Source organism: Ascaphus truei, chromosome 7, assembly GCF_040206685.1.
Source record: "Ascaphus truei isolate aAscTru1 chromosome 7, aAscTru1.hap1, whole genome shotgun sequence".
Taxonomy (NCBI): Eukaryota; Metazoa; Chordata; class Amphibia; order Anura; family Ascaphidae; genus Ascaphus; species Ascaphus truei.
In genome coordinates this window covers 103,179,184-103,204,193 of record NC_134489.1, presented here as the reverse complement: position 1 = coordinate 103,204,193, position 25,010 = coordinate 103,179,184, and the positions used below count along the sequence as shown (strand labels likewise).

The window sequence follows — 25,010 nt, the reverse complement described above, 5'->3', positions numbered from 1 at the left end:
TGTGGAGAGCCTCTCCAGCGTGACGCCATGGCAGGGGCGGGGTCTATCGGCATCCCAGGGGGATGTGGGCGGAGTTAAACGGGATAGGTGGTAGAGAAGTGGGCGGGGCGTTTCTCAGAGACGTCTCTTTTTTTTTTCCTTAGTAAAACTTTATTGCACTTTTTGGTGCACAAGGTCCTTATGTAGTGAAGTGACGCCTCACACTCATTGGCCTGAGGTGTGTGTGTACTTTAGAGCCACACTGAGTACACGTGGTATAACAGAATTGCCATGAGATGACAGTAATAATAATATCTTATACTAGCTGTACCCGCGTAACGTACGCCCATCTAGGGTAACTTAAAGGTTATCAATGAAACATGAGTCTCTGTTTGCACCCCTCCCTGTAACGCTTAGCTGTCTCTTATCCACCCTTCACCACCTTGTTCAGGGTGCCAGAGGCAGGTGTTGGGGGGCGGGCGTTCGCGAGGGCGGGCGGCAGTCTGCTGGGCGATGTGTGTTCATCCCCTGCAGACTTTTTCAGGAGTTGAGGTGTTGTGGAGGGGGCTACAGACCTGAGGTTAGGGATCCGAGTTGCAGTCTTGAAATCATTCTCAAGAATGATTTCATTGGCTGCCGAGGTCCCAGTGACGCTGCTGCAGCTTCAAAAACCGAATTTTTTGTTTATTGAAACTGTAGCCAGCGTCAACTCCGGGCTTCGGAGACAGGGCAGCTGCTACCCTGACAACCAGTATTCAATTTGAATACTTTGTGTCCCACGGCAGCTCGCACGGCAGCACGCCCTCCCTCCGAAGCCTGCACCCTGAACGAAGCCTACTCTCTCCTCCATCTTTCCCTGCTCCTCTATGCACTCCCTGCTGTACTGTGCCTGCTCCTCTCTGTGCACTACTCTCCCTCTTCTCTCCTACTTATCCTCTGCTTGCTGACTCTCTGTTTCCTCCTAATGACCTTGCTGTTTCTCCTCCGCTCTCTTTGCACTCCCTCCAACCCAATGCTCGCCTGCCTGCCTCTCTGCCTGCCTCTCTGCCTGCCTGCCTCTCTGCCTGCCTGCCTCTCTGCCTGTCTGTCTGCCTGCCTGCCTCTCTGCCTGCCTCTCTGCCTGCCTCTCTGCCTGCCTCTCTGCCTGTCTGTCTGCCTGCCTGCCTGCAGCGTTGTCGCTGCGACATTTTGCCATCACAACCCAAATTGAGATTTTGGGCTACAGTCGCGTGACGCGAGCTGGTTCAGCCAATCAAGGTGAACCAGCTCCGGGACGTGTACGTTACGCCCCGCGCCGCGCCCCCAAACACCGCGACACAACTCCTGCAGTTTGAGTAGAAATCGCTGGGCTGCAGGAGCGCGCGGCAGAGGCACAAACGCAAGTACGCTGGCGTTGCGCCCTGTCTGAGCGCAGCCTTACTGTGTCTGCTCCTGTCTGTGCACTCTACACTCCCTCCTCTCCTACTCATCCCATCTGCCTTCCCCCCTCCTTGCTGTCTCTCTCTGTCTCCTTTCCCCTCCTTGCTCTCCCCTAACCTGGTAGGCTATATATCTGGCACATGACATCATAATGAGTTGCAGACATCCTTAGCCTTTTATAATAAAGATACCTAAGCCTTTTATATACTGTATAGATAGAGATCCATATCAAACATACATTAATTAGGACATTAATGCCTATCACTCTCCCTCTGCACCGCACTGCCATTAAAATCCCCTCCTCTTGTGTTTCCTGGGTGAGTGAGAGGCCGCTCAGCCTATCACAGACGGGGAGGGATGTGTGTGTGTGTGTGTATCTCTCTCTGTATCTGTGTGTGTGTGTGTATATTTGTGTGTCTATCTGTGTGTGTGTGTGTGTAGCCGATCAGCCTATGACAGAGGGGGAGGGATGTGCAGTCTCATTGGCTTAGATTGTTGCTTAGCATCCCTGTAACAGCTGGACCTTTGTACGGAAACCTACATAAGCCTTTTCTATGTAGCGCACTCCCCCCCCCCCACCCCCCATGGGCGATATGGCAGCTACTGAGTGTGTGGTGCTTCATCTGTGGCTCACAGGAGGCCTGAACCTCCGCTGATGGGATCCTGTGGTGTACCTGATCCGTCTGGTGACAGCGCCTCCACCTGTGCGGGATCCTACTATGTTGGATTACCCCGTCACAGGACCGAATGCAATAACACACACAATGATATAACAGAACAAGAAAATGATAAACAGCACTCACTAAAAACAGAAACAATGCAGGGTGCCTGGGACTAAAGAGACCAATTCCTCTAACAATAATACATATAAACCAGCATTGTCCAGCACTCACTGTCTATAGACATCAAAATACATGAACGGGATATTGCCAAATAAAGTGTGATTTAATAAATAACACAAACCCCCAATAACAGAACCGCATACCCTACATCAAATAAGGTATAAAGCAATAAACAAAATATAATAGGCAAATAGGAGGAGTGAGGTAGGGGGGAGGGGGTGGGTAATGTGGTAAGTGAACAAAATACAGTAAAGGGACAAGAGAACACACAGGTGGGTACAAAGGTGGGGACGCAGCAGGGGGGCAACGTTTTGGGGAACACCCCTTCGTCAGGCCCGTTCCCCCTCGCTCCAATGGAACAGAGGGGTACTTCCCTGTCCCCAAGACCCACAGAAACAACGTCAGGTCCCAAACAGAGACTAATCAACCCCCACACAGGTAGTCAATACAGATACTAAATAACAATGAAAAACCAGTATACTTGGTATTATGTCAAAAAAGACCCAAAAGGAGCAGGATGGAGAATATGAAAGCAAAAAATGCAAACCACAGACAATCTGTATGGAAACTCAGCAATCCTGTTCCTGTCAAGTGCTAGGGGTGATCCTACTATGTTGGATTACCCCGTCACAGGACCGAATGCAATAACACACACAATGATATAGATAACAGTTTACTGCATGCATATGAAAAGGGAACAACAACATAACACCCACACCAAATAGGCCACGCACGGCCGTAACCCCACAGTGTCCTCCAACACAATATCTACACTCAGATGGGATATCCCCCCAAAGTACTGAGGTGCCCCTAGGCACACAACCACCCTGGTGTCCATAAGAGTCAACCCACCCAATGTGTGCGACAGTGCTGCCCACAACCCGTGTTAAAGTTGGTGCACTTGTAGGTGTGATACCTGCCGGGTACTGCAGCACCCGGTCCCACGCTGTCGTCATCAGCGACGAGTCCACCTCCATGTGGGGTGGTGTCCAGCTGGAGGGCCCCACCATTAAGAGAGTCTCTTATCTGTGGAGTGATCTGGTCCCAGACCACCGGATTTCCAGTTCGCCACTGTGTCCCTCACGCTTGTACTACAGGGCAGTATCTACTGGGATGGACCCTGCAGTAGCAATAAGCTTAGGGGAGTCGGGGCCTAAAGGGGTCTCGGGCCTAGTGAAGGGGTCACAGACACCCTGCACACACACTCTACATTCTCCTTATCCCAGCTCCGACTAGCGTGGTCTCAGATGCGCCAAATGTATCCTTTCTGTTGAGCAGGGGATGATAAAGCCCTATTGGCTGGTTCGCGCCATGTGAGCTGCAGCCCCAGGGGCTTCTGGGGCTTGTAGTTCCCCTGCGGAGCAATAACCAAGATGGCCACCGCTGATCTGGCTCTATTGCGCATGCGTGACTGCCCTGCGCATGCACGCCCACATACAAGATGGCGGTGCCCTGCAAAGGGAGCCGCCGGGAGCCTCCGGCCACTCGATCGCCTCGCCAACTGCCGCGTGCCTCGCCACCCTCTCTTGGCACCTGCGCTTGCCTCCTGAATGCCCCTGGCACGCGCCGAGCGTCCCCACCGACCTCCGCAGCTACGGGGAACCCCAGAGGTAGATTTACATCAGTCTGAAGAACAGGAAAATTCCACAACAATGGAGCAATGCCATAGTTAGTCACAAAATTATCCACAATTTTTCTGAATATGATCACTCTATATATATATATAATATATATATATAAATATATATATATATATATATATATATATATATATATATATATATAGAGTGATCATATTCAGAAAAATTGTGTATATATATATATATATATATATATATATATATATATATATATATATATATATATATATATATACATATACACACACACAAACATTCAGAAGCATAAATAATGTTTTAATTGATGTCAAATTCGACATAACAAAGAATACTTTCATTATTTCTGTGTTGATAAAATAATCAGAATTGCAGATTAAATATAATAATCAGACATTATACTCTCAAAGTTGTCTGTCTTTTATTGTGTAATACAGAATGGCCACTATCGATTGTTACTGGCTTTAGTGAATAAATCCCACCGTGTGTAGGGATGTGACTGTGAAGAGTTTAGAAACAATTGTAATAAATTGCAAGGTGTAGTAATTGGATAGAAGAATTTTAAACCCAGAAAAAGGCACTTAAAGGCATTCTATGGCATAAAGAGCAGATTGGAATATACATCATATATGCACCTAGATTTCCCCATGGTTAATGATTGCATTCCTGGGGTTGAATTCCAGGAGCTGAAATACCTTCAGTCAGCTCAAACTTAAGGCATTTTCATAGCCCTCGTTTCACATTCAGTTATGACTGAGGGATATTTACAACCCCTTCAGTCCCCGAAAACCCGGCCATGCTGACTAACAAAATGACTTATTAGCAGACAATGCTAGGGGAGACTTCCCCTGGTTATAACGCCACGTTCAATTACAGTCTGTACAATCATCAAGGAAACCTGATCTCTCGGTTAATTTGCACACTGCTGCACGCTGTGGTCGGGCTGCTCGGCTGAAACGTAGATCATGGCCCATGGGGGACAAATCAAACTCAACCGTCCTGGCAAAGGGGTATGCTGGCCACTTATTTCAGATATTTAGGGCCTTTGACAGTGGCGCATGGAATGGAATACAGAAGGTTCGCCTCCTGTGTGATTTTCTACAAATAATTCAAATTGGAATACAATACCTGCCCTGAAGAAGAGAGAGAACTCTCCGAAGCGTGTTTTGTAATATAAATTGTTAGTCCAAATAAAAAAGTTATCACCTAATACTGAAGTACTAATTTACTCTGCACTAAAAACACACTGCTAATTGAAATGTGCTATTGCAGACTACAGAAATAGGCACATTATCAGTAAAATATTAAAGTGTTGGCCATGGTGATCCAGGATGTCGAGATAACTAATGTGTGTGAGGGGGGACGTGATGGAAGTGGGAACAACTCACAAGGATTTAAGAGTGTTGTGCTCTGTCCATCAAGTGTAATTGTGTCCTTCAAAGTGCAAGTGGTTGTGTTGATCCCAGAGAAGTATACATTGCAGATTGTAATACCCTTTCCAACAGTGGCACACAAGCTTTCAAGATCTCCTAAGTTATCTCATGTTATTAGAAATTCAGGGCATTATTGAAAACCCTGCTCTCTGATTGGTTAAAATTCCGGGCATTATCCACAGTAATGCCCTGAATTTCAGCAGCTTGCAAAATGCAGTTTTCAATCTGTTTATTTCCAGCCAATCAGCTTTCAGAACAGCTGAGACAGGGCAGGGGATTGGTTTGAATTAAGTAAAAGCTCTGAGACATGGCAGGGGATTGGTCAAAAAGTATAAGCCACGGTTTGACTCCTCCCCCTACCGAGCTGACTGAGATTTTCTGAGCAGATTCAGTTGAATTGGGGGGAGAGACTGCAAATAAGTAAGTGTGTTGTGTATAGAGGTGTAGTGTTGTGTGTGTGTGTGTGGGGGGGGGGGGAGGGCGGGTGTAGAGGTGCTGTGTTGTGTGTAGAGCTGGGGGGGGAGTCTGCAAAGTTTAGTAAGTGGCTGCATTTTTTATTGTGGCTGCAGTGTGTGTGTGTGTGTTGTGCTGTTGTATGTGTAGCAGCAGTTTGTGTGAGTGTAGAGCTGATGTGTGTGTGTGTGTGTGTGTGTGTGTGTGTGTGTATAGAGCTCCAGTGTGTGTGTCAGTAGCAGTGTTTATGGGTGTAGCAAGTGTGTGTAGCAGCAGAATTTGTGTGTGTGTAGAGCTGCTGTGTGTGTAGAGGTGCTGTGTAGTGAGTGTAGAGGAGGTGCTGTGTTGTGTGTCTAGAGCTCCAGTGTGTGGGTGTAGAGGCACTGTGTTGTGTGTGGTGTGTGTGTGTGTGTGTGTGTGTGTGTGTGTGTACACAGAGGGGTCGGCAGTGTGTGGATATAGATATCTGCAGTGTAAGAGTATATAGAGGTGATTTCATGTATTTACCATTTTATTTTAATAAAAAAATCTATTTAACTACACAAAAGTGACTATTATTTATGTAATAAGCCTACATTTAGCCTATAATAGTAATAATCCCCTCAGAACAGGGCATTACTGGCCAATAATGCCCTGGCTGGGTTACCTCGGCTTCGCCTCAGGCCTTCAACTCTTCCAGCCAGGGCATTATTGGCCAGTAATGCCCTGTTCTTCAGGGATTATTACTTAAATATGAGGCATGTGTTCAGGAAACCTCCTGCAGCGCACAAACGTTGGGAATATTGTTTTACATCTCAGATGTGCACATAAAGAAGATACTTCTCCTGTTGTAAAAGCTCTGCAAATATACATATCTCACATTGCAGAAGATTCCCCCTAGGGTATAAGTGGGTAGTTGACAAGTCAAATAGTTGTTGTGTCTCTTTAGGAAGGAATTTATGTTCTGTTATTGGCACTAATGCTCTTGGGTCTGCCCATCGCACCAACCTCGTGTCACAGCAGAGGAGCAGAGTACCATTCAGAGGAATTTCATACATTTGCATGTGATAATATCTGATCCTCTCACTGTTGGCGGGGGAGATGTGCTCTGTGGCTGGGGAGATCCCCAGAGTCCGAGGACATTTAAAAATGGTGGATGGCAGAGAGGTGACCGGTGGCGAGGCGACCGGAGGTGAGTTGTCCTAGTGATGAAGTGCCGGTGGCGATTTGATCGTGGCCAAGCGTTTCATTCCCCTCACAGTTATAAACATAAAACTTGTCTCAGAATAAAAGCCTGGCCATGTGGTAAGCCTAACAAAAGGGCATACATTTCCCAGAGACATGCATTTATTTCATTCCAACCAGCAGACAGAGTACGTCTTTCTTGCAACATTCAAATGTCATCCCTTCAAAAACAGATCATGTGCAAATTGTGACTTCTGACCAGGGATTTTCTGGCACTGCTGCGTTCGCCAAGGCATTGAAATGAGTGAGAGTTGAGAATCTGATCCAAAATATCAAAGTTTAAGCATTTCTGAAAGTCTTCGTGCCATAGACGCTAAGAACGAGCGAGACAACGATCCAAGGAATAAAACTTAGCCGCAGCAAAGACGAAGAAAGGAATGTATAGAAGCTCCACGCCTAAGAGCAGCTACAGATGAGACAAACACAAGATTCTTACCGTGGAGAAAACTAAACCATCACAGTTTTTTCACCTAGTAATCGGATACGGGTTTTAATACTTTTCAGTGAACACGTTTCCGAGAACCGTTTGTGTGTCACTCTTGACTTGTTGCAAGTTGTTTATATACGACATTAATTCAGGGGTTCTCAACTCCAGTCCTCAAGCCCCCCTAACAGTTCAGGTTTTTAGGATATCCCTGCTTCAGCACAGGTGGCACAATCAGTCCCTGCTTCAGCACAGGTGGCTCAGAGGCCCGGTCTTTGACGGTGCCTTCGATTGAGCCACCTGTGCTGAAGCTGGGATACCCTGAAAACCTGACCTGTTGGGCGGACTTGGGGACTGGAGTTCAGCCCGTGTTACTGTGTACCCAATTTTAAAAATATTTATTACACAAGTTAAGGAACCATTGTAATTTTTTTTTCTCTGAAGAGTAGATCTAGAAATAGGGAAAAGTAGCAGTATAGTTAATTCTGCCTGGGTTACATACCATGCAGTTACGTAGATTGTAAGCTCTCCGGGGCAGGGATTCTTAGTGTGCTTTTAGGTTTGTTTCACTTCTTGTTATTATTCCCTGTATCCTAGTGTTTATTGTGTAACACTGTGTACATTGGTAGCTCTATAAAAATGTACCTACTATATTGTATTTAACCCACTTCAGCATCTCGATGGAAAGGAAAAGAGGTAATCAGATCATTCAGCACAAATCTTTATAAATGGTAATTTTAACTGCATTTGCCACCTTAAATACCCTAGATACGTGCACCAAGTGTGGTGGTAACAACCCCATCAGGGTTCCACAGTGATAATTTTAAAGGTGCACACACACACGTAGGAACAGACAACAGTGGTAAGTTGAATATGTGAAAACGAAGTGTTAGATCATTGATAAGTACTTTTTAAATCATTTTTTGGAAGTGTGAAATATTTCCTGTTTTATGCTTGAATAAAGACCAAGAAACTACTGTCAATTGTGTTTATTCCCTCCCAGTGATAAGCCAATCCAATTTATAGACACGCTCCACATCTTGTTATTTATATTTCAGGAAACAGATGGAGATTTTCACATTGCAGGGAAGATTAAAAGCAACGTGTATATTTTATTACATAAAAAGTGCAAAAGTACCGTATATTAGCAAAACGTCCCGGAGAGGAATCTGCCAAAAGATGGCAGTGTGACTCACCCCAGACATGTTTATCTGCATCGTTTTACTGGTTCTGGTAGGGGGTTAATTTAGGCGGTTAGGGTAGGGTTTTTTTTTTTCAGGTCAAGGTCTTAGGGTTGGGTTTTTAGAGTAATGGGTTTTAGGGTAGGGGGTTATGGTTATAAGGGTAGGTTGGGGGGTTTAGGGTAAGGTTAGTCACTTACCTTAGCGGCGAAGCGGCCGCGGATGAGAGTCCTGGAGGCGGGGTGAGTCGCGGCAAAGCGCCGGCGGTCATTTGGTCACATTCTAATGTCCCAGACCAGTCTGCATAGGCTGTTTAACAATAGCTATACCCAACTGCGAGGAAAAGTACCATTTACTCTGCAACTTTCAGAGCATGGAACTCCCTTCACAAAACAAGGATACCCATATACAGTTGCAATACAATCAATCCATTAAAGAAGCACGCAGTTTTGTTAAAATAAAATAAACCTTTATTTGTTTACAGCTGCTGTATAGCGTTTAGTGGTGGACCCAATCATGGTGACAGAATCAATGTTCAAGAGATTGCAGATTTATAAAAAGATAGACAGGCTGTTCTTCTTGCTGCTTAATAGCAGATGCTGCACAGTATATTATATATAGTTTATACTCTACAAGGTACATTTCTAGAGAAGAGAGTCCAAGAAAAAATATTGGTTATCACCAATATACATCTGCCCCCTACCCCCCTCAATTGTGCTCTTAACAGAATCAAGGAACCATTATTTCAGGGACTGACCACTCCTGTACTGAAGGGTTAAAATGATGCCCAACTAACAACAACATGAAGTTCAAGAAAGGCAAATAAATGGATTTTATTGATTCAGCCTTAAAGTGTAAAGTTATTGCACATATTAAATTACCAGGATAAAGAAAAACAAAAAACACAATAGAGCCGTCAGACGCGGCAATTAGGACTCATTTCCATTATATGATTCAGTTGAACAGCGACATAACGCGGCCCCTCACAGGGCCTTACAGCTTTGGTGGGGGGATGTTAGAGAGCATCTTCTTCAAAGCTTCTGCGTTATCCCCGTCAGGTGCAGCTGGCCACCTGTTGTGATCTGAAGAACAAGGGGGGAAAAGCATTGGCACCAAGTTATACAACAAATATCCACTTTATAACATGGTACAGCACTGTGCTGCAGGAACATCCTGTTACAGAGAAACACGTTATAACATGGTACAGCACTGTGCTGCAGGAACATCCTGTTACAGAGAAACACGTTATAACATGGTACAGCACTGTGCTGCAGGAACATCCTGTTACAGAGAAACACGCTATAACATGGTACAGCATTGTGCTGCAGGGACATCCTATTACAGAGAAACACGCTATAACATGGTACGGCACTGTGCTGCAGGAACATCCTGTTACAGAGAAACACGTTATAACATGGTACAGCATTGTGCTGCAGGGACATCCTATTACAGAGAAACACGCTATAACATGGTACGGCACTGTGCTGCAGGAACATCCTGTTACAGAGAAACACGCTATAACATGGTACAGCACTGTGCTGCAGGAACATCCTGTTATATAGAAACACGCTATAACATGGTACAGCACTGTGCTGCAGGAACATCCTGTTATAGAGAAACACGCTATAACATGGTACAGCACTGTGCTGCAGGAACATCCTGTTACAGAGAAACACGCTATAACATGGTACAGCACTGTGCTGCAGGGACATCCTATTACAGAGAAACACGCTATAACATGGTACAGCACTGTGCTGCAGGGACATCCTATTACAGAGAAACACGTTATAACATGGTACAGCACTGTGCTGCAGGAACATCCTGTTACAGAGAAACACGTTATAACATGGTACAGCACTGTGCTGCAGGAACATCCTGTTACAGAGAAACACGCTATAACATGGTACAGCACTGTGCTGCAGGAACATCCTGTTACAGAGAAACACGCTATAACATGGTACAGCACTGTGCTGCAGGAACATCCTGTTACAGAGAAACACGCTATAACATGGTACAGCACTGTGCTGCAGGAACATCCTGTTACAGAGAAACACGTTATAACATGGTACAGCACTGTGCTGCAGGAACATCCTGTTACAGAGAAACACGTTATAACATGGTACAGCACTGTGCTGCAGGAACATCCTGTTACAGAGAAACACGCTATAACATGGTACAGCACTGTGCTGCAGGAACATCCTATTACAGAGAAACACGCTATAACATGGTACAGCACTGTGCTACAGGAACATCCTGTTACAGAGAAACACGTTATAACATGGTACAGCACTGTGCTGCAGGAACATCCTGTTACAGAGAAACACGTTATAACATGGTACAGCACTGTGCTACAGGAACATCCTGTTACAGAGAAACACGTTATAACATGGTACAGCACTGTGCTGCAGGAACATCCTGTTACAGAGAAACACGCTATAACATGGTACAGCACTGTGCTGCAGGAACATCCTATTACAGAGAAACACGCTATAACATGGTACAGCACTGTGCTGCAGGAACATCCTGTTACAGAGAAACACGCTATAACATGGTACACCACTGTGCTGCAGGAACATCCTGTTATATAGAAACACGTTATAACATGGTACAGCACTGTGCTGCAGGAACATCCTGTTACAGAGAAACACGCTATAACATGGTACAGCACTGTGCTGCAGGAACATCCTGTTACAGAGAAACACGCTATAACATGGTACAGCACTGTGCTGCAGGAACATCCTGTTACAGAGAAACACGCTATAACATGGTACAGCACTGTGCTGCAGGAACATCCTGTTACAGAGAAACACGTTATAACATGGTACAGCACTGTGCTGCAGGAACATCCTGTTACAGAGAAACACGCTATAACATGGTACAGCACTGTGCTGCAGGAACATCCTGTTACAGAGAAACACGTTATAACATGGTACAGCACTGTGCTGCAGGAACATCCTGTTACAGAGAAACACGTTATAACATGGTACAGCACTGTGCTGCAGGAACATCCTGTTACAGAGAAACACGCTATAACATGGTACAGCACTGTGCTGCAGGAACATCCTGTTACAGAGAAACACGTTATAACATGGTACAGCACTGTGCTGCAGGAACATCCTGTTACAGAGAAACACGCTATAACATGGTACAGCACTGTGCTGCAGGAACATCCTGTTACAGAGAAACACGCTATAACATGGTACAGCACTGTGCTGCAGGAACATCCTGTTACAGAGAAACACGCTATAACATGGTACAGCACTGTGCTGCAGGAACATCCTGTTACAGAGAAACACGTTATAACATGGTACAGCACTGTGCTGCAGGGACATCCTGTTACAGAGAAACACGTTATAACATGGTACAGCACTGTGCTGCAGGAACATCCTGTTACAGAGAAACACGCTATAACATGGTACAGCACTGTGCTGCAGGGACATCCTGTTACAGAGAAACACGTTATAACATGGTACAGCACTGTGCTGCAGGAACATCCTGTTACAGAGAAACACGCTATAACATGGTACAGCACTGTGCTGCAGGAACATCCTGTTACAGAGAAACACGTTATAACATGGTACAGCACTGTGCTGCAGGGACATCCTGTTACAGAGAAACACGCTATAACATGGTACAGCACTGTGCTGCAGGAACATCCTGTTACAGAGAAACACGCTATAACATGGTACAGCACTGTGCTGCAGGAACATCCTGTTACAGAGAAACACGTTATAACATGGTACAGCACTGTGCTGCAGGGACATCCTGTTACAGAGAAACACGCTATAACATGGTACAGCACTGTGCTGCAGGAACATCCTGTTACAGAGAAACACGCTATAACATGGTACAGCACTGTGCTGCAGGAACATCCTGTTACAGAGAAACACGCTATAACATGGTACAGCACTGTGCTGCAGGAACATCCTGTTACAGAGAAACACGCTATAACATGGTACAGCACTGTGCTGCAGGAACATCCTGTTACAGAGAAACACGCTATAACATGGTACAGCACTGTGCTGCAGGAACATCCTGTTACAGAGAAACACGTTATAACATGGTACAGCACTGTGCTGCAGGGACATCCTGTTACAGAGAAACACGTTATAACATGGTACAGCACTGTGCTGCAGGAACATCCTGTTACAGAGAAACACGCTATAACATGGTACAGCACTGTGCTGCAGGGACATCCTGTTACAGAGAAACACGTTATAACATGGTACAGCACTGTGCTGCAGGAACATCCTGTTACAGAGAAACACGCTATAACATGGTACAGCACTGTGCTGCAGGGACATCCTGTTACAGAGAAACACGTTATAACATGGTACAGCACTGTGCTGCAGGAACATCCTGTTATATAGAAACACGTTATAACATGGTACAGCACTGTGCTGCAGGAACATCCTGTTACAGAGAAACACGCTATAACATGGTACAGCACTGTGCTGCAGGAACATCCTGTTACAGAGAAACACGTTATAACATGGTACAGCACTGTGCTGCAGGGACATCCTGTTACAGAGAAACACGTTATAACATGGTACAGCACTGTGCTGCAGGAACATCCTGTTACAGAGAAACACGCTATAACATGGTACAGCACTGTGCTGCAGGGACATCCTATTACAGAGAAACACGCTATAACATGGTACAGCACAGTGCTGCAGGAACATCCTGTTACAGAGAAACACTATTTGATATCATGCAAAAGCCACTGTTGCTCACTCAGGTTTCCAATTTACCTGACCAGCTGTAACTTCTCAGACCCCAGTTAATCCCAACAAATCTGTGGTATTTAAAAGTAACCGCTTCCTTTTTAACCACTTTGCTGCCACGAACTGTTACATGTAAAATGCATTGGTATGTTACTGTAATATCCGAGAACTCCATGAAGCAGTTTCACTGCTCTGAACCCAAAAAGTTCTACTTGAAGGACAACGCTCCGACCTCAGAGGGTGAAGCACACAGCAATCTGAGACCAATGAGGCTTACAACAAAAAAAACACACACTTGATTTAGCCACACATTTGCTAATAAAAAGAACATTCTTGCTAAACTCCTCATTTTCCTGATCTGGCTTTAAAGTAATACTGTGATGTACTTCTAAATGTTCCTGGATCTGGTGGAGGCGGGGGTAGGTTATTTTAAAATTCAACTCCACGCCATTTTTCATGAGTATTAATATACTGAGCATCCTTTGATTTCTACAGCATGTTTAGCCCACCTCCCCAGCAGTGCAAGATCTTTGTAACACTTTGTTTGTGATCGATGACAACGCTGTAATATACATGAAGAAAAGAAGCAGTGTTTGCATGATGTAGCACAGAAATAGACACAAACAGCACTAATACTGATTAAAAAAAATGAGATCTTTACTGTACTAGGATCATAGCTTTTGAATAATCTTCAATGGAGAATCTTCTTTGAATCCATTCAAGAATCCTCTTACGTGTTTGAAAAATACTTTGGCACCTGACAGAGAATGTGTAACTGGTATTTTATCTTACCGCACTTGTATCACATTTATTTGTGTATATGTTACATTTGTACAAAGCATTCAGATCCCACGGCAATATAGTAAATAAATAGAATAAAGTTTGTGCACCTTCCCTTGCCACTAGCATCCCCCAAATCAGGATAAAGAAAGCCGTTTCCTATTGGATCTCTCCGACATTTCATTTCAGCGTATGGTGGCGAATGGGTTAGTAACGTTAGATCAGTACCTGGCACTTCCCAAGCGGAATGGTACAAGCTTTGCCCGGCATCGACCTTCACAGTCTCTCCGGTGATGTAGGAGGCAGCGGGCGAGAGCAGGAAACAAACCATGGGAGAGATCTATCGGAACGTACAAGAAGGTTATGACATCCAGTTTGCGATGGCCTAGTACAGACAGCGCACCAAGACCTCCCACAAGTCAAATTATTTCTGTGGGGCAGATCTATTGCGTCCAATTGTCACTATCTGGTGGTACCAGTACGGATTTTTTTTTTTACTGACTAATCTTAATGTATTACTTTTTTGTTGTTAAAAAAAACTAAAAATCGCTTAAATTTTTTTTTTTTTTTAAAAGGGAAACGTTTAAACCAGGCCAACTCCAGTCCTCAAGAGCTACCAACAGGTCCGGTTTTCAGGATCTCTCCGATTCAGCACAGGTGGCTCAATCACTGGCTCGGTCTTTGAAGCTAGGATATCCTGAAAACCTGACCTGTTGGTAGCACTTGATGACTGGAATTGGCCACACCTGGTTTAAACCCATTCTACACAGCAGAGTAATGCATTGTTTGCCTCTTCAGCACTGAAGCAGTTAAAAAACAATTGCGTGTAACAACCGTCAATGATAAGATTTTGCTTTTTTTCAATCAATTGCTTTTAAAATAGCACTTCTACGAATATCTGTGCCTGTATTCTACCCTGCACATCACCTAACTGTTTCCCCAACCAGCAAAAAGATCTCCAGATATTTATACTGCAACAACAGCCAGACACTCAAAAGCAACACGTTTAGCCAAGTAATAATACCTCTTCAGGAAGCCCCATTCTTTTGGCTGGAATCTTTGGGATGTAGTTCTTAAATAGCTGGGGTCCGATATCCTTATAATTATCAACAGCAGTTTGCGAAAAAATAGTTCCCTGTAAAAAGAAATTAGCATTTTTATTTTCTCAACACAAAAAATAATTCTTGAAGCATCATTTCTTATTGGAGACAAGTACACACTGCTCACTAAATATCCCACGTGTGTTTAAAACAAACAAAAAAATCAGTTCTGTACTATGAGAAAATACTTCTTTTTTTTCTTTTAAACAACTCTAGATGACATTTTTCATATATTATAATTCAACAAGCATTTTTTGTTTCTATAGCAACCATTTACAAAGTTACATCCCTTTCCTCTTCTGAAACAGGCTCTGGCACACCCCTTTTTGAGCGACTGCCTGGTCACATGATTTCCCCCACAGAACTTTGTCATATTAATATGCAAATGCGTATCACTGACTGCAGAATACTCCTCTGTAGCCATTTAGTGAACCCCCAAGCCAAATCTTTGACAATCGATCACAGGAGAACGGATTGAACGGAAACTTAGCTAATTACGTATCATTCTGTGGATTGTATTGACGCACATATTAAAGGTAAAATGTTTAAACAAAACAGCAGCTTAAGTTGCTGCTTTAATATACTGAGCATCCTTCCATTCCTATAGCACGTTTAGCCCACCTCCCCAGCAGTGCAAGATATTTGCAACACTTGTATTGTAGGTTAATTTATACAGCGCCATTAATGTACATAGCGCTGTAATAGACGTGACAATCAGATAGATAACAAATAATATAAATAAACACATAAAGGGGAGAAGTGTTTCAGACATAACAGTAACATTTTGGAAAGGGAGTCCCTGCTCCGAAGAGCTTACAATCTAATTGGTTGGTAGGAAGGACGTATAGAGACAGTAGGAGCGCGTTCTGGTAAGTGCATCTGCAAAGGCCCAAGGTTTATGTATACGGTGTAAACCTATCACTCATAGCGCTGCTCATATGCTTCTTGTTTGTGATAATTTGTTGCCAATATTCCCAGCAGTTTAAACTGCAAACAGTAGCAATAGATAATGTTACCATAGTAATATAAGAATACACTGTAGCTGCTGAGTTACACTGACTGCAGGTTTGATTGAAACTGAAAGGCAGCCATTTAGTGAACCCGGGGAAGCAGGATCCTGGCTGATCAATCACGGGAGAATTTAAAATCGATCAGCAGCTTAGGTATTTCGTTTTCAATAAAATTAATCAAAGGCTGCATACTGTATATTAAAACAAAATAAGTGATGCTTGGATTGATAAAACAATGACTAGAAAATAGTGACATTGGTATAATCTCTGGCTCTGCGACTGCAAAGAAGAGAAATGTCCTTAATTTGTATTAATCTGAAATATGGAGCGAGAACAACGGAATTTAAAGTGCAGCCTCCACAAGACAAAATACCCAACAAGCCAAATAATAAAAACAAACTATTTGATATTTACAGGAGCGATGGAGTTGATTCTGACTCCATTGTGGGCCCATTCGATAGCTAGACTTTTGGTGAGATTATCCACAGCTGCTCTCGCGGCTCCTGTATGCCTGTCAGAGACAGAGAGAAGGAGCCGGGTTAGTGAGGACATTGCATTAACATTATAAACAATTCATCATGCCAAAATGATTGCAAAACAAAATAAGACACCCTCGCCAATCGCATCAACCCCCCGTTTTGGAGCATATATCATTTATGTTAATTGCTGTTGAACTTAAGACTTTTGGAGAATTTGAAAAACTTGTGCGGTTTAAAGATGAAAAATGACTAAATTTACTCTAATCCAAATCAAACAGCCGCAAAAAAAAAATAATCCTTATTTTTCTCTTCATAGCAAAAATTGTTCTATTGTGAGCAATTAGACGACCAATATTAAATGATAAAACAAAACATTAATGGGTCAATATATGTAAAAGTATGAAACGCCGTCACAAAGTACCAAATCACAAAACTATTCTCCCTTAAGGAAATAGCTGATAAGTAACGATTCATCAACTGAAAGTATCTTCCTACAACACTATAGCCGGCTGCAACAATACAACTAACATTTATTACATATGTTGCAAAGTCCCACGATAAACCGTGCGGAGAGTAACTGTTCCTTTTTCCTGTTTTTTTTGTTTTTGTCGGTAAATTACAATTTAATACAGCAGTCTAAAATTCATTTTGGGAATGGTTTTCTGCACAATACGCCACGTCAGTGGTAGCTACATATGTTCCAGGATGATGTATTTCAGGGGGTGGAGAGGCGGGAAATCATATGGAGATAGAACTGCCAATCTTTAATCATGTTTTTATGTTAAATGCTACAAACGGTACAGGCAATTATGGTTTTGAAAAAATAATGTGCAATTAAGTTAATTTTCCAGCTGTGTTTAGTAGCATTTGAAGCATACGGTGACACTGCGTGCTCATTTGCATGTCATTTCCCAGAATCCCTGGCTGCAGGGGAAGCAATGTATGCCAACAGATAATGGGGAAGAGCAGGGTTAGAGACCTGTGTGGGACTTGTGAATGTGCTCACAAGTGAAATCTGTATTTGCTGTATACTGTACGCTGGAGGGTTTGTCACTTTATCACCCACCATAACTTATTTAACGTGTAATATACTAGAATAACACTTTACAAATGACTGTGGATAGTGGCATATTGGGCGTTAAAGCACGAATTACAAACTCTGTTTTTACTATATTTAACGGTCCACTTTGGGTATAGGATTTCACTGGGTAGGAGCAGGGTTACAGCAGAGGCGTTTGAACACAGAGGGCGAGTGTACAGGCTCAAAAACTAAATCCTTACGACATGCCGGGAAACCCCTTCCACATGTCAGCCACAATATTTACAATGGCTCCTCCATGCTGTGCCATCCACGCGTTGTACACTGTATGTAGGGGGAGAACAGCATTAGTTACTGAAGCACTTATCATGCTACATATTATATATTACACAAGCTCTCCTAGTTAATGCGGTAAATGCGCATTTTATAACAACCCCAATTACCAGAGGATTTTGTCTAATAAATGAGATCTGACTCAAAATGGTCACTTTTCACGTTTAGTTCAATCTTCGCAGCGGAGCAGCAGATTGGGATAAAATATACCATTTCCAAAATGGGTAGAAAAGAATTTGCAGATTTGTGCCTTTTACGGCGTTGGGAATATTATATCCAACGAACAGCACTACGCGCATGCACAGTTTTGCCAGGTTGCGCTATCTTATAACAGCTTTTACAGGTGTATACTAACTTTTCAGACAAGTCTATTCTTCCAATGTACTGCGTTTCCCAAACATATTAAGGAGAGAAACTTGTGAGATTTCAAACTTTTATGCATTAAAGATACAGACCATGTTTATCCACTGACCCGCTATGGTAGGCCCGTCAAACTCAGAATAGCTTGGGGGACAAACCTTAAATCTGATTGCAAGACTCGGGCTGCACCGTCAGAGAGGCGGAAGGAAAAAATAAAGTGGTCACAATAACCTACGCATACTGTTTTTCCTTGAGCATTCCTGATTAAAAATATGTAAACATCACTGGTATCCCTCTCGCCTCCCCCAGTCCCCCACTCTCCCTCTCAAGCACACCTCACCCCCCACCAACACCTCTCTCTCTCTCTCTCCCCCCCTCCACCCCCCACCAACACCTCTCTCTCTCCCCCCCCCACCACCTCTCCCCCCCCACCCCCTCTCTCCTCCCCCCACCAACACCTCTCTCTCCCCTCCCCCCACCAACACCTCTCTCTCCCCCCCAACCCCTCTCTCTCTCCTCTTCCTCTCCCCCCACCTCTCCTCCCCTCCCCCCACCTCTCCTCCCCTCCCCCCACCAACACCTCTCTCTCCTCCTTCCCCGTTCTATAACCTCTCTTATAAATGGCAGAATCCTTTAATGTTTCAGTGCTGCTTATGTTAAAGTATGTGAAAATGAACCGTTCAAGTGAATTACAGAAACAAGGCCCTTCTCAGCTACAGGAGATCAGCTGGCTAGAGCAATGTCCAGGAAAAGGCTAACTTTTCGCTTAACCCCTTTAGCTCCAGCTAGGTCTGAAACACATTGACCGTAGATCGGTTATTCAGCATTTCTGGCGAGAAGGTGGCTAAAAAGATGAATGGATGAAGTCATGCAGTAAAGGAAACTGCTCCACATATTTTATTTTCACCTGCTGCTGGTACTTGGTGCTGTGCTTACCGTCGACTTTCCCAATTCATAAGAGAGGTTGAGTTATGTCCTGCTGTTAAGAATTGATGACGGGTAGTAAAGCTCAAGGATCGGGCTTCAGTTCTGGGGCTGGGTGTCAAATAGCCATTTCTTTATTGCAATGATACATTTTTAGGCAATGACCCTAGAATTGCATGTGTTTTGAAGCAACGTTTCCAAAAAGAAGCTATGATTTCCCCCTCTGGTAGCACGATACCATGATACAGCCCACGGCAGTTTGAGTCCAACGGATTATTTGGAATGAGAATCTGTTGCTGCTGGACTCCATTTGCAGTGAAGAGTTAAAAATCCACCCGTTGTGCGATTGGACAAGCTCGGCAAATCGTCACCTGTACATCTGACCGTCACCACGTTTCTTAATACCGTCGGCAAATAAAAATATTACTTGTGAGCACATTCACATGTCAGACATGTCTGCAACCCTGCCTTTCCCCATTATCTCTTAGTATACAATGCAACTATTGCAGCTAGGGGTTCTGGGAAATGACATTCAAATGAGCACACGTCGTCACCTTTTGCGTCAAATCCATTTTATCATGTGCTCCTATAAGCTTATGTTTGCTGTATTGCACAGCCTTTCAGTACAACCGGGGTTAAGATGTGCACAGCCAGTAAACCTACCCACAGACAGCTGTTTCGACCGCCACAATTTGACACTGGATGCTCTGTTGAAACTGAAATATGAGACCTCAACTTGTCTTGTGCTTCCATCTCCAGGGTTCATATGCTGGGTAATTCAACGTTCATCGCTTAAAGCTCAAATCTCCACATGTAAAACAGGCTCATTGTTCGTGATGTCATTTCTTTTATATAGGGTCTTTCATGTATCCTGTGCTTTTCCTGTTGCATGTACATGCCTGGGGAAGACATCTGTTTCTTCTCTTACAATTTCCAGTCAGGAGCTATGTGGCTTCCGCAGATCATAAGGTCAGAGTGTAATTCTTATTTTCTTGTACCATTTCCGTAAAAAATCCATGGTTTTATGCACATAACATGCCCGAGAGAGAATGGGGGCCTCTTTACTCATAACTTGCTATAATGTGTCCATATTAATTGTATGTCACTGTGTTCTATCTAAATAGAAAACACCTAGAAGGAAATAATGTACTATTAAAAAAAGAAGGACTTGTGTTTCCCAAAGCGATGATAATGCAGAGATAAAGGCACCAAGAAGGAATCTAAAGATTATGTAAACAATCTTCTTTAGAAATCAGTATTTACAGCCCCCATCACCCAATTGGTGATTATACTGTTTCATATAGAAAATATACCGCCAACAACGTTAGGTACCAACCTGCTTTACAACAGTAAAAGGTCCCGGTGAGGTTGGTCTCCACCACTGCGTTCCATCCTTTGGCGCTTATTCTCTCGCTGGGACTCGGGAACTGGCCTCCGCCGTTGTTGATCAGGAAATCAATCCGTCCATAGAGATCCAAAGTAGATTTTACTAGAGTTTCCACCTAAATGTGGTAAAAATGCTGAGAAGGCAACTAGCTAATTGAAGCCAGGAGTTTGTGAAATATCACCCCTCTCTCTTAGCATCACCCACGTATTCTTACGTATATGGGTTAAAGATTTAACACTTAGAGCACATTCGATGATTGAAGGATACCACTGCACCGATTAGGGAAAATGGACGAACTGCAACACATTTGCATGTAAAACATAATGATGAAGGCTTTAATGTTCAACACACGTATCACTGCAAAATATATACAGTCCCTTGGTCTCAGTTAAGTTGTGATCATTTGCCCCTGGAGTTCCTCTGCCTTCGAATCAACACAGGAACAAAAATAATGCATTTATAAAATGTCCCGGATTATTTTCTCAGGTAGGTGTGAAAACCTAATTAGCCCACAATAAAAAGTACTATATTACATATTGTGTGATGCATTTAGCTTTTGCGGTCCAAATTCGCAAAGTTAATATATTTTGCGTATGAAGCCATCATTAAAACATGGCAGAAAAGGTTTTACATTGCTACAGTCTTGTATTTATTGTACTGTAGTTCCACTAGAGCAGGAGAGGCCAACGCCAGTCCTCAAGGGCCACCAACAGGTCAGGTTTTCAGGATGTCTCTGCTCCAGCACAGGTGGCTCAATCAGTGGCTCAGTCAACTGGTGGCCCTTGAGGACTGGCGTTGGCCGCCCCTGCTCTAGATCATGCTATTTGGAGTAGCACCTTCAGTTGATCTCCTAAGAATGACATGTCACTATCAGTTATCATTTGGAACTGCATGTCACAGTGATATCCGAACCATTTTCTTGGCCAAACGCATCTACTACTTCAATTCCATTCCAAAAAAAGTGTCAGCGCTAAGCAACACAGCAAAGGCTATAGCCCTATAGTTATAGTGTTGCTGGAAAGGAGAACTTGGGAACGTTGTTCCTTTTCCCTGCAGTTACTGCCAGTAGAATAACACGCATTGCTTAATTCTGCCAAGTAGAAAATCTGGTGTAAAAAAACCCCCACATCAACAGTGAGTCCATTTCTGTTCTCAGGCTCTGCTTCCTGCTGATCTCTTCATCTTATGTGATAATACTCTCTTAACATACTGAACTATACACCATCAGTGCAGATGTGATGATAGAGAGATAGAGAGAGAGAGATAAGTAGAAAGAATATGGAGCTTACATAGCACCACAGTAACATGTGACAACTCCACAATCGTGTGCAGTAAAATGCATCTACGGAGTAGCAACCGTTTCAGTAATGCAAATGTACTGTATGTGCATGCTATGGACATCAGAACAGCAGACACGCATACAGCACACCCAACCATTGAAGGCTGATATCAAGGGACCCCCCAAATTCCCCAGACATTTGTAGATTTTTTACTCACAACCCGCCCCCCCAACAAACATGGCAGCGGAGTCACCAATACAAAGGGGCAACGTCATGTTTTACTACTGCCCGTCGGGCCCTACACCTGCCACTGTTTGTGTCTGGCAGGTACTTATTTTGCCCAGCGCAGGGGATCCAAGGAGGTCACCATATGTCACAGGACCACAGGGCAGCTCGTGGGAACCCCCCCCGGTTTAGCAAATAAGAACAAACGTTATCGCATGAGGCCCCTGCAACACTTTACGTACCCAAATTCAGCCGCTCTGTGACACGTCGCCATGGCAACGCGGTGTCAAAAGACGTCGCTGGGTCATGTGAGTCGCACGCGTCAAATGAAGCCGTGGGTCACGTGACATCGCATGACCCCACAGCGTCATTTGACACAGCTGTAAGGTAAGGAGGGCGGCACGGGCGACACAGCAGGGAAGACAGGGGGGCGCAGCACAAAAAGTTTGCACTCCCCTGGCCTAAGCAACAGACACACACCCATGCTGCATTAATTAGGGAGTGTTATGTTGTGTGAATGTATGTAATGATCCCTTCTGTTAAGAATCATAAGGTACCAGTGTCCACTGCTACTTAATTTATACATACTGTAATACTATAAACATTACTGTAGTCTCCACCACGTGTGGGGTAACATATACATGAAGGAGGACTCAGCCCCTACTTCAGCAGAAGGTGTTAGTCTAAGGTAAATAAGAGAGGGGTTACATAAATAAATATATACATATAGGTTGCAACATGGGTGCAGAAACAAAGCACAATGTATCAAAGAAATTAAATCCTATTGAAAACAATGTTTTTTGTATTTCCTTGTATAAATCTGGTGCTGCGTTTTTGCACCTGGGCGCATTGGCTGCATAATCCCCCAAATATCCGTTCCACATGTTAAACAAAATAGGTATGCAGCATTCACCAAAGTATCAAAATGCTTTCCTTACCTCATCCTCTCTGCGTATGTTACACTGAAGGGGTGTCAGCATGGAGGGACTTGAAGGTGAAATTTTATCAACCAGTTCTTTGGCCGTCGCTTTTAACAGGTCAAGCTTACGAGAGGCAATCACTACGCTGCAGCCTGTAAGCAGGTGACACAAGTACCAAATCAGCCATCCATCGGATTTATGGCGTTATCAGAAACATGTAAACACTACAAATAAAAATACTGTACCCTGTAAAGCAGGATGCTGTTTGTTGAGGTATTTAGATGATTACACTACTTGTATCATGAGAAAATAGTTGTAGAAACATGAATTTGTTCATCGCTTCGAAAAATATTTGTTTGTTAAACTAGTGCCATTTTAAAATCCAAATGTTACATTGAGACTAGAGAACACGTGAGCCAAATCAGTGTAACAAACTGGACCATGCACTTTGACCGATGTGTTGGTTCATTGGAATGTCAAAGCCTTTGGACTTAAAGAGCAATATGCTCATGTCTACCTTTAACCAGAAAAACTATAGGGATCCATTCAAAATCATGCTGGAACACAGTGACATTCTGCATATTTAAAGAAATTAACTAAAATAATAATATATAATAAATAAAAAATATCTATTGTGAGCACATTCACATCTGCAACCTTGCTTTGCACATTGTATACACACATTAAAAAAAAAAATCAAGCAGCTCAAGTCCCTAATAACCGATGAAGATCTTTAAAATTGTAATACTGTATATTAAACAGAAGCAGTACCATGTACTTCTATACTCTGCATCGCTATGCAGTGCCGCACACTCCATTTCTTCAGGAGTGTGGGTGCATAAGGGCATTCAGTGATATAATGCTTTATATGACAGGTCTTCTCTCTCAACCACATGGACATTGTTATTTTCTATTATACCACAGCAGTGATGATCTCCTTGTGCCATAAAGCAGCAGCCTGATCGCCATGTATGTTGAGAGATCTCCTCTTGCCCTTCCTCAAACATTATACATGCATTATAAATAATACCACCACCACCTCACCCCTACCACCACCTACCTCACCCCTACCACCACCTACCTCACCTAGTCCCAGCAGCTCGGCCGCGATGGCTTTGCCAATGCCGGTGCCTCCCCCGGTGACAATGGCCACTTTGTGCCTGAAGAGCCCCGGGATGAACACACTACCCGCGGCCATGCTGCTTCGCAAACGCCTGCTCTGGGAGTAGTAGTGGAGGCCCGCCTCCCACTTCCGGGGGTGGGAGGTAGCGGGCTGAGAGGCGGCGGATAGGCCCCGTCCCCATGGTAACAAGCACAGGGCTGCTGGCCGGGCCTAGGGCCTTAATGCACCCCCATTGTGTACCTGAGATCTCACACCGTGGTATTATCACACAGCTACAGTACACACATCTATAGTACACGCAGCTACACACATCTATAGTACACACAGCTACATGCAGCTACACACATCTACAGTACACACATCTATAGTACACGCAGCTACACACATCTATAGTACACACAGCTACATGCAGCTACACACATCTATAGTACACACATCTACACACATTTATAGTACACACAGCTACACACATCTACCCACGGCAGTGGATATTCACAGTTGAGTGCAAATAGCCGCACGGCTATTCACAGTTATTTATTTATTTTCTACTTTGTGCGAATAGCCGTGCGGCTATTTGCACTCAACTGTGAATATCCACTGCCTCTACCCACAACTACAATACACATAGCTACAGTACACACAGCTACACACCATGGCATTATAATATAGACATGCTGACTTCAGTTATTCACGTCCATGAGATCACTGAGGTTTAAACCAATATGTGAAATTAACTCAAATTAAGTTAAACCAAT

The 25,010-nt window shown here is 43.7% G+C and overlaps 1 protein-coding gene across 1 annotated transcript; it reads right to left on the bottom strand.

Annotated features, from left to right (window-relative positions):
• Nucleotides 1–9,018: 9,018 nt before the first annotated feature.
• Nucleotides 9,019–24,381, bottom strand: PECR (peroxisomal trans-2-enoyl-CoA reductase). The gene is made up of 8 exons (XM_075609733.1): nucleotides 24,219–24,381; nucleotides 23,151–23,284; nucleotides 20,657–20,822; nucleotides 17,946–18,027; nucleotides 16,600–16,696; nucleotides 15,100–15,210; nucleotides 14,304–14,415; nucleotides 9,019–9,653 (listed from the first exon to the last, which is right to left on the bottom strand). The coding sequence occupies exons 1-8, from the start codon at nucleotides 24,328–24,330 to the stop codon at nucleotides 9,565–9,567; spliced, it is 903 nt and encodes a 300-aa protein (XP_075465848.1). The 5' UTR covers nucleotides 24,331–24,381; the 3' UTR covers nucleotides 9,019–9,564.
• Nucleotides 24,382–25,010: the final 629 nt, after the last annotated feature.

Excerpts from the sequence above, each read along its gene's own strand:
- PECR (XM_075609733.1), bottom strand. The coding sequence starts at position 24,330 with ATGGCCGCGGGTAGTGTGTTCATCCCGGGGCTCTTCAGGCACAAAGTG. Across the intron at positions 20,823-23,150 it reads ACATACGCAGAGAGGATGAG|GTGGAAACTCTAGTAAAATC; the intron begins GTAAGGAAAGCA and ends TACCACATTTAG. Across the intron at positions 9,654-14,303 it reads TTCCGCTTGGGAAGTGCCAG|ATCACAACAGGTGGCCAGCT; the intron begins GTACTGATCTAA and ends CTTGTTCTTCAG.